Source organism: Arachis stenosperma, chromosome 2 (genome assembly GCF_014773155.1).
Source record: "Arachis stenosperma cultivar V10309 chromosome 2, arast.V10309.gnm1.PFL2, whole genome shotgun sequence".
NCBI classification, from domain to species: Eukaryota; Viridiplantae; Streptophyta; class Magnoliopsida; order Fabales; family Fabaceae; genus Arachis; species Arachis stenosperma.
This window is the reverse complement of record NC_080378.1, coordinates 115,064,765-115,075,805: the sequence shown is the minus strand read 5'-3', so window position 1 is coordinate 115,075,805 and position 11,041 is coordinate 115,064,765. Positions and strand designations below refer to the sequence as shown.

The 11,041-nt window shown below is 30.5% G+C and overlaps 2 protein-coding genes across 2 annotated transcripts; both read right to left on the bottom strand.

The window, feature by feature from the left end:
* Positions 1-2,879: 2,879 nt before the first annotated feature.
* LOC130963513 (probable aspartic proteinase GIP1) lies at positions 2,880-4,256 on the bottom strand. Its single transcript, XM_057889619.1, has one exon. The coding sequence runs from the start codon at positions 4,254-4,256 to the stop codon at positions 2,880-2,882; it is 1,377 nt and encodes a 458-aa protein (XP_057745602.1).
* Positions 4,257-6,082: 1,826 nt separating this feature from the next.
* Positions 6,083-7,474, bottom strand: LOC130963512 (probable aspartic proteinase GIP1). The gene has a single exon (XM_057889618.1). It carries the CDS (start codon positions 7,472-7,474, stop codon positions 6,083-6,085), a length of 1,392 nt encoding a protein of 463 aa, XP_057745601.1.
* Positions 7,475-11,041: the final 3,567 nt, after the last annotated feature.

The window sequence follows — 11,041 nt, the reverse complement described above, 5'->3', positions numbered from 1 at the left end:
TTGGCGACGAGTGTGAGTGATAGGTTCCAGATGGTGGCTAGTGGGTGGTGGGCTGGTGGTTGTTGAAACTTTGAAGAGAAGAGAGGGAGTGAGGGCTGAGGGGATCAGGGGACAAATTAGGGTTTTTTGAGAGAGAGAGAGAAGAAAGGGAAGAGGAGGGGTTTTAGGCTTCACGTTTCAGCTATTAAAATTTTTTTTTTAAAGCATCAAAGTGACGCCTTTTGGTGGATTTTGAAAATCGGTACTTTTAAAAATTTGGTCGATTTAATTGGTTTAGCAGTTAACTACCGATTTAACCAATTTTTTCACCAACTCTTTTGCAGCACGGTTTTAGAAATAGACCAAATCGATTAAATAACTAATTTTCAGTTAAATTGGTCGATCCAATTCAATTTTCAGAACATTGGTTCTTAGAGTTTTAGATATAAATTATATTAATTTTAACTAATGAAGCCAATATCATCCTATCATCAATTATTGGGACATAATAATTTTATTAATTAGTTACATGTTTCCATCTCTATACTTAGATGGCACTTCATAAATATTAGAATAAATATTTAAATTAGTCCTAAAAAACTTTAGATCAAATATTTTGGTTCTTAAAAAATTTTTATTCTTTAGAAGTTTTTAAAAATTAATCCTCGAATAAATTAATCTTTCTATCATTTTTAATTAAAAATTTAATATGTAAATTAAAAAAAGCAAGTTCTTAATAAATTTTATTATAAGACAATCATATTCTAAAATATATTACTACATAATAAATTACTCGATCAGTTTGTCCAACGAGATTAATTAATTTTTGAAAATTTTTAAAAAATAAAAATTTATTAAAAACCAAAGTGTTCGATCTAAATTCTTTTAAAAATTAATTTGCGTGTTTATTCTAAATATTATATATAACTCAGGACGGAGTAGCCTGTGCACTCGTGCACCTATGGCGGAAAACTTATTGTGTTTAATGGATGATATAACGGAAAGTTCACACTATAAAATTATGAAGTGATTAGTAAATAAAATCTGAATATATTTCTTGCAATTATTTAGCTGAACTCCTATAAATAATGGCTGATGAATAATGGTTGACGTATATTAATTATCTAGTTATATTTCTTTACTTATTATTATTTTTTTTTTTTTTTTGGAAAAGAACTAGTATTGTGTATCTGTTTGTTTATGTCTTGTTTCTTAATGATGCAATAAAAAGGAAAATATATGATATAAAAATAATTATGTCACATTTACCGACCCCTTAAACATAAAATAACCTATATAACTATCAGTATTTTTTGTGACAAATATTTTGGTATTCTCAATGAAAAAAATGTTACTAGAAAAATACATTATATAAACCACGTTTTGCTAGTAACAATCCTGAACAATTTGTCTAGCAATATATAAAGAATTTCGTTAAGTAATTAACTAGAATTTGGTTAAGTAATTAACTAGGGTTCGACCAACTTCTTCTAACTCTTAATAGATTGAATTTAAAAGCCCAAATTACCAAAAATTCATCTACCTAATTAACCAACTTATATCTTAATTATCCTGATCAATTCAAAAAATCACCACTTCACCTAATGTTCAGTTTTTACCATCGCGTTTCACTTCTCCAGTTTCATACCGATTGTTGGCGAGCTTTCTCTGCATGGCAGCAATTTCAGCATCTCTCTCCGTAGTCGTCTTCTCTTCCACAACTAATCCCAATTAGCACCGTCCAGTACTCCGGCGGAGAAGACACTGCCGTCACGTGCGAGAAAGCCATCCACGTCGATCGTGACGGCACTTGCTGCCGCCTCTGCTTTGGACCCTAATCAAAGACAATGCCGCGGATTCGTCTTCTCCAGTGGGTCAGTCGAAGCTCCGCCTCCTTCAGCATTCATCACGTTGGTGTGAAAGGCATCGCTGTCGCTAGGACGTGCTGACCTGTGTCCTCTATATCCGTCGCATGCTGCTACTCTACTACCACTTAATTCGTCTCTGGATGTGTCTCCCTAATATGTCGGATGTGTCTTCCTATGCGTGTGTCTTTTAATGGAAGTGTCTTTAGAAAGTGTCTTTTTATGCATATGTCCTCTAATATGGAGGTGTTTTAGGGACACAGAATTTTTGTTCGTGACTTTGGGATACGGCCGAACTTGTGAGGTAAAGGTGCATACGAACACGATGACAATCCATTGTGCGCAAACTTTTGTCGCTGGCTGATGAAAGTGTCGATGGCGTTATGGAAGACATCGGGTGCTTCTTCCGAATGCATTATGATGGGAGTTGGGGGTGGCTTCTGGTTGGTAAAACGGTTGGGGATGCGGGCGAGATAGATATTAGCATTTGGCGCAACAATCTGGGCCGAGTGAGATTTGGGTGGGGTGGGGGGTTCGCGTTCGGAGTGGAGGTGGAGGTGGGGTTGGTTTCACCAAATTCATGCTATATGAATATGGAGTTGCTATTTTAAGTCATTCTTATTTTTCAAATTTGTAATTAATATTGATCATTATCAAATTATTTTATTAAAAAATTAATTATAATTATTGTTAACTTGGCAGATTATGAGTTGGATGGTCTCCAATACTTTTTCATATTTAAATCTTGTTTCTCATTCCAGTGCCCTCTCTTATTAACTATAATTAAATTTCAGTTGAAAACTAATTAAACAACATTACCTTTCAGCCATACCTTGATATTAATTACACTTTCAAAAATACACCAAGAACTTTAGTGCATATATATACCGAGCTAGATCCATTTCTTTAGTGAACATTATAAAAGAGCACCGACAACTTCAATGTCTCCTTTTTTTAACAAAAGAAAAAAGCAAAACAAAAATATAAAAAAATTGTAATTAGCACCTGATGAAGAACATGATTGTAACTAACAAGTTATTTGATGTGCTTGGCAAAATCAGTGACCTTAAAATCAGCACATGAAAGTGAGTGATGAGATGTGAGTAAAGAGAAAAACCCTAATCTATTAGACTCAACATCAAATTGCACAAGATTCTCTTCAAGTTGCTTCCCTCCCATCACAATTGAAGTTTTCTCCTTCACCCCACCATCCATAAACCCTAAACACCACAAGTCAACCTTCTTATTCTTAACCCTAACCATTGAATTTGTCCCCATGATTCTCCAAACCACATTCTCCTTATCAAGCACAAAATCAATGATGGGCACTTTGGGACCCTTATTTGTCACCATTAACCCTTTTGCCGAGTAACACACCTTAAATGGCTTCACAGGATTAGTAACGGTAAGGTTAAACCTAGATGAACTAGCTTCTTTTATAAACAACTCGGTGAATGCCTTGTAAATAGAAGGTTCTAGAAGAGTGTATGGAATACGAGTGGTAATCTTAGTTCCACCAATGCCGTATTCTTTGTTAATAGTCAACAAAGAAGCATTGATGGGAACATGTTGATCGTTGACTCTAATAGAAGTCAAACCAATGTAATACTCATTGTGAGGTGGAGAAATCGGAAAATCATCTGTTATTCCAATTGGGTTGTGAATGAGAGGAGTGTAAGTAAGGTTTTTCGAAAGATCAATTTTATTGGATTTAGAAAACACGAAATACGGACCGTGGGTTCCGAAGAAAGCAACCCCGGTTGATTCGGTTGAACCGGGAAAACAAATTGCAAGAGAATGGGAAGTGGTCAAAGCTGAACCGAATTGGGATTGGACCGAGAGTTTGGACCGGCCTAATGCAGCTAAACCGGTCACACCCGTTGGTAAGCCTTTGACGAAATATGAGGGAGCGCAAGAGAAGGTATAATTAGAGAGAGAAATGAGTTGACCATGGTGAGTTGACTGGTTGAGAGTGGGAAGTGCTAACGTGTCAACGAGTACATAACCTGCATCGACGACATTGGTAATTGGATTTGCAGGCCAGCTAGCACAAATCATAGTGGATGGTGTTGGACATTGAGAGTGAGAGGTGGTTAGGTTGGAATAGTAGCAATCTTCGCATAAGAGGCTAGGTTTTCCAAAGCCGAGGTAATCGCAAAAGGTTTCGTCGCACTCGATATAGTGGTCGGAGGAGGAGTTGTAGGAGGCGGCGTCGGCGCACACTGTCCATGGGAACAAGAAGGAGAGGTCAAGGAGGAGCTTTGTGGGGCGAAGTGGGGTTTTGAGGTACACAGAGAGAGTGAAGAGGTTTTTGTGTTTGTCCTTTAAAACCGGTGAGATCAGAGTTGTTTGTTGGGTTAGATTGGATGAAAGAAGTGTGAAGAAGATGAGAAAGTAGCTGAATGTTATCATGAATTGAAGTGGAGAGTGCATTTTGGATCGGAAAGTTAAGGTAACATGTGGATATAGAAATTATTGATGATGATGACACACGATTTGGGTTACTATGCTTGCTACCTATTTATGGACACAAACCATAGAGAAAACGCGCTTTCACGTGACATACTAATAATTTATAGCAATATGCATATATACTAATATCATAGCATGTTAACCCTGTAAGTATCTGATTTATTTCAGTATTATATATTATATGGTCAACGCGCTTGTATTTATTATTGACCAGTCAGCTGCTTGATTCTTGGATCTGTGAATGATTGTTGCTTTCTTAATCAGCAAAGTATAATTTGTAGTGGTAAATGGTAATGTTCTAATAAACAAAAATCAAGTACTAATGGGGACTATTATTCATTTGTCTAGAGTAGTTTGCTGATTTCATGTTGTTAATTGTTTTTGTTGCATGTGGATTATATATGAAAACTAAACGTAAATACATGCTGCAGTATTTTCGTGGATCATTGCAATTTGTCAACTATGGTAATAATCAACTAGATTGGAAGATGGCGCATCTAGAATTTCTAGGTTTAAATAAAGCTAGGCATTTAGTTACACAATCAGAAATTACATTCTATATAGAATAAACATAGTTAAAAGAAAAACTCAAAAAAGCTGTTTTTATATTTTTTTAATAGGAGCTACTTAAATAAAAACATTTAAAATATCTTTTTTTAAAAATATTTTTTAATAATTAAAATTTAATACATATAATTAATTAAACTATGTTATTTTTGTCAAAATTAAATCAAATAAATTGATTTGACTACAAAATTAATAAATTATAAAAAATGACTAAAATATTATATATTATTATTATATATAAATTTTAAAAATTCTAAATCCTAACCCTTTTCTTCTCTCTATCCCGTCATAGAATTAAGATTTATGATTTTCAAAATTTAAAAATATATATATATATATATATATATATATATATATATATAAAATAAGAATATTTTAGTTATTTCTATAATAGAATCATATTGTAGTTATTTTTCATAAAAAAATATTAATTTAAATTCATTCAAGGTTTTGTTTATCAATTTTTCGATCAAATTAATTTGTCTGATCTAATTTTGACAAAAATAATACGATTTAATTAATTATATATATATAATTTTAATTATTAAAAATATCTTTAAAAAAGACGTTTTAAACATCTTTATCTAAGTCACTCTCATTTTTAATATGCATTACAGTAAGCATCTTAAAATTATTGATAAGGATGAGTTATCAAAGGATTATAATATCTAAAAAAAATATATTAGAGAATTATCATCTTAAAAATAGTCTTTCAAGATTTTAAACTCTTTTACTATAATATTTGAATTTTGTGATGATAGTTCTTTAAATATTTTATAATTCATTATAAGGTTTTTACCATATAAAAATTATTTTGGAAATGATGGTTATCATGATATTATTTTTTAAAAAGTTTATATTAATAAAAAGAAAAATATAAATAATTATATCTCTTATAATAATAATAATAATAATAATAATAATAAAACTTTTTGTTAACAGTAGTGCTGAAAAACTAAACAACATTATTTCAACCATACCTTCTTATTACACATTTAAAAATACACCAAGAACTTTAGTGCGTATATATATACCTAGACCCACTTCAATTCTTTAGTGAACATTAAAAAATTAAATAAAGGTGACCGACATCTTCAATGTCTCCTTATTTTAACAAAAAGAAAAAAGAAGAAACAAATATAAAAAATTGTAATTAGCACCTGATGAATGAACATGATTGTATGTAAGTAATTAACAAGTTATTTAATGTGCTTGGCAAAATCAGTGACCTTAAAATCAGCACATGAAAGTGAGTGATGAGATGTGAGTAAAGAGAAGAACCCTAATCTATTAGACTCAACATCAAATTGCACAAGATTCTCTTCAAGTTGCTTCCCTCCCATCACAATTGAAGTTTTCTCCTTCACCCCACCATCCATAAACCCTAAACACCACAAGTCAACCTTCTTATTCTTAACCCTAACCATTGAATTTGCCCCCATGATTCTCCACACCACACTCTCCCTATCAAGCACAAAATCAATGATGGGCACTTTGGGACCCTTATTTGTCACCATTAACCCTTTTGCTGAGTAACATACCTTAAATGGCTTCACAGGATTGGTAACTGTAAGGTTAAACCTAGATGAACTAGCTTCCTTTATAAACAACTCGGTGAATGCCTTGTAAATAGAAGGTTCTAGAAGAGTGTATGGGGTACGAGTGGCAATCTTAGTTCCACCAAAGCCGTTTTGTTTGTTAATGGTCAACAAGGAAGCATTGATGGGAACATGTTGACCGTTGACTCTAATAGAAGTCAAACCAATGTAGTATTCATTGTAAGGTGGAGAAATGAGAAAATCATATGTTATTCCAATTGGGTTGTGAATGAGAGGAGTGTAAGTAAGGTTTTTCGAAAGATTAATTTTATTGGATTTAGAAAACACGAAATACGGACCGTGGGTTCCGAAAAAAGCAACTCCGGTTGACTTGGATGAACCGGGAAAACAAATTGCAAGAGAATGGGAAGTAGACAAAGCTGAACCAAATTGAGCTTGGACCGAGAGTTTGGACCGACCCAATGCAGCTAAACCGGTTACACCTTTTGGTAACCCTTTGACAAGATATGAAGGAGCGCAAGAGAAGGTATAATTAGAGAGGGAAATGAGTTGACCATAGTGAGTTGACCGACTCAGACCGGGAAGTGCTAGCGTGTCAACGAGTACATAACCTACATCGCCGGCGTTGGTAACCGGATTTGCAGGGTAGCTAGCACAAACCATGGTGGCTGGTGATGAGCAATGTGAGGAGGTTAGGTTAGAGTTGTAGCAATCTTGACACAAGAGGCTAGGGTTTCCAAAGCCGAGGTATTCACAAAAGGTTTCGTCGCAATCTATATAGTGATAGGAGGAGGAGTTGTAGGTGGCGGTGTCGCCGCAAACTGTCCATGGGAACAAGAAGGAGAGGTCAAGAAGAAGCTTTGTAGGGCGAAGTGGGGTTTTGAGGTAGACAGAGAGAGTGAAGAGGTTTGTGTGTTTGTCCTTTGAAACCGGTGAGATTAGGGTTGTTTGTTGAGTTTGATTTGGAAAAAACAAGATGAAGAAAATGAAAAAGAAGCTTAACCTTTGAAAGAGTTGAAGTAAAGAGTGCATTTTGGAAAGGTAGCTGGCAACTAGCAAGTGGATATAGAAATTATTGATGACACAAGAATTTGATTACTATGATTGCTTTGCTACCTATTTAAGTATTTATGGACACAAACCATATGAAAAACGCGCTTTCACGAATTCACGTGCCATATTTTGCTCATATAATAATACTATATCATTAATAATTAATTAATGTACTGTGCATATAATAAGTTAGAAACATTATTTATAGCAATATATATGCATAGATATCATATAGTATATTGTAACCCTGTCAAGTATCTGATTTGTTTCAATATTATATATTATATGATCACAGCGCTTGTATTTTTTGACCAATTAGCTGCTTGATTCTTGGATCTCTGATTTGTTTCAATATTATATATATAGTTTATAGTGGTAATGTTCTAATAAACATATCAAGTACATACTAATAGGGATTATTCACGTAGAATAATTTGCTGATTTCATTTTGTTCGTTATTGTTGTTGTTGTGGACTTATATAGTTATATAAGTCTTTTCAGGGATTATTGTAATTTAATTTGTCAACTTTTATAGTCATACAGGTTTAATTTATTTATACTTTAATTTGTCAAACCTTGTAATAACTAATCAGATTGAAAGATGGTGCATCATAGAATTCCCTGGTTTAAATAAATTATTGATAGGGAGGGATCTACATGCCATGTGGAAATTATTTTGGGAATCATGATGATATATATATTAATGCATTGAACAACATTGAACACAGGTGTGAATAAACACACTACAAAGTATATTTTATCAAAATAATCATTATCTTCACTTTTATATATTCTTCCCATTCTCACACTTGTGATTTTAATTATAATTGAATCCACTTATTAATCACAAATTTTTTCATCAATATATAGAAAATAAAACTTTCATTCAAGAATGTGCGTGATATTCTAAATTAGGTTACAAAAATGTGATATTAAAAAAAATTTGTAAACTAAAAGCGTCAGTTGCCAGGTCGAGCTCCCAAAATCATACTGAACACTACATGTTCCCGTCGCTTTCTATGCAAAGTTGTGAGATCATTATATTGAATACTACATGCACGGCCAATTTGAATAAACAGATTAATTTTTTTAAATAATTTAAATAATAAATATATATATTAAAAATAATTTATAAATAAATTAAAAAAGTATAAAAAATGAAGTCTAATCAACTAAAAATTGGATTACATTGTGATGCTGGAAGAAAGAAGAAGTAATCCATAAGGGATAAACGGAAATTTTGAAGAAAAAAAAATGGAGTGGTTGTTTGTTAGTTGAAGTTAATAGGAGTGGAAATAGGTTAGACGTGTTGGGTTAACAGAGAGGTTTTGTGAAGGAACCAAGTGAGAAAATATAAAATGAGAAAATACCATATTTAATTCAAAATTTTAAGGTGTCAAGTTAATGGGTCTTTTATCTTATAAACTTCCCACTCTTTCTTGTTTTCTTTAACGTGAGACTAATAATTTCAACACTTCTCACACTTGCAACGTTAACAATCTCCCCCCATCGGCTTTGATATCACTTGTTGGGCCAACTGTGGAGAGCTCTTGACCACCGAAGAGATTTTGGGGAGAAACCAAGTGAGAGAACATAAAATGAGAAGACACCACATCCAACTCAAAACCTTAAGGTGCAAGTTAATGGGTTTCTCATCTTATAAACTCCTCACTCTTCCTTGCTTTCTTTGATATGAGATTAACTTCAACACTTCTCACACTTGCAACATTAACAAGACCGTCTGCAACCTTGTTTGTATTTGACTTGACATGATTTGTCATAAAATAGTTTTATGCCCAAACAAATTTAAAAATTTAATTTTATTAATAGATCAAGTCCAGACTTACAAAAATAGTTTAATAGATCTGTCAGACCTGTTTGAATTTGTTAAAATATAAATAAATACAAAAATTATTTTTATAATTAAAATAGTTGTTCAAAATATTAAATTTGTTATACTTTATTGTAAATATTTTTTTATATTTTAAATATTTTAAAAATTTAGATATTATTATAAGAATTAAATTTAATATATTGTATATAAATATTTTTTTAAAAAATTAATTTTTTAAATATTTTTTATATTTTATTTTGGTAAAAAAGGATATATATATATATAAAAGACTTTTTAGCAAATTTCAAACCAAGTTAGACTTGGTACTTAAAATAAAATTTATAACAGATTACATGTCAGACTGATACTAATTAAATACATGACAACTCTGTTCTATTTTCACCTTTATCACTAGCAGGATTCTTTCTTTATTATATTAATTAATCTGGTCAACTAATGGTAATTTGGGTGATAATTACTATTTACTTTTTAGTTATTTAGTTTGGGGATTGTTACGGGTTCTAGAAATTCGATTTTAGACTCATTACTCTTTTTGTTTTAAAAATATGTTTTTCTTAAATCATTTTAAAATGATAGATATTAGTGTATTAATTGATATCAATCATATTAAGTATATATTAAAATTAATTATTAAAATTATTTATTAAAATAAAATATATATTAAAATATAAAATATATATTAAAAATAAATTAAATTACACATATATACAAATATATAATGACTAATTTTAATGATTAATTTTAATGTACAAATAACAATTTTAAATTAACATTAACATACATATTTATTAATCCAACCGTCTATTTATTAAATGTGTATAATTAAAATATAAAAATTAATTTAAATGATAAATACTTTATACTAATTTAAAAATAGCTTAATTTTGATATACTAATAATAATGTAAAATATTTTACATAATCATTTAATTATATTTTTTTAATAATTATTTATATTGTCAATATAAAAAAATATTTTTATTAATATAAAAATTTTATGTAATTAGATGTATATGTAAAATTAGTTTTTATTGATACTGTATTAAAATTAAATTTTAAAATATTTTTGAATTTTAAATTTTAAAAATAGTAAAATATAATTTTATAAATAAAAATATTATTTGTACATCAAAATCAGTCACTAAAATTAACTATTAATATATTTATATATAAATATATATAATTTAATTTATTTTTAATATATATTTATATTTTAATATATATTTTATACTAATAACTAATCTAAATGACTTTAATATATACGTAACATGGTTGTTTTATAAATCATATATGATACTTAATATTTTAAAAAAGTGCACCAAGCTTTACTAGATCCTCCTTGTATAGAGTTTTCATGTTAGCTCATTTAGAGTTTTTACATTTGCACAAGTGGCATATATATAAATATAGGATCCCGTTAAAGAGTTAATGGATTATTTGTATAATGTGTATAATGGGTTATTGAGTTACAAAATAAACATTTCTCGTACTATCTAGAATAACCATTCGAGTATTGGGGATAATAAACATCTTCCCAAAAACTTAAATTGATTTTGGGGTTCACTAAGGATCGAATTCTTGACCTTTCGAATCTAGAGCTCTAATACCATGTTATGATTATATCTCTAATAATAATTAATTCTCTACTAATGATTATATCTCTAATATTTCCTAAATCTCCATTGTACATAT

What these genes read in the sequence shown, in the direction of transcription:
- LOC130963513 (XM_057889619.1), bottom strand. Translation starts at nt 4,256, where the DNA reads ATGATAACATTCAGCTACTTTCTCATCTTCTTCACACTTCTTTCATCC.
- LOC130963512 (XM_057889618.1), bottom strand. Translation starts at nt 7,474, where the DNA reads ATGCACTCTTTACTTCAACTCTTTCAAAGGTTAAGCTTCTTTTTCATT.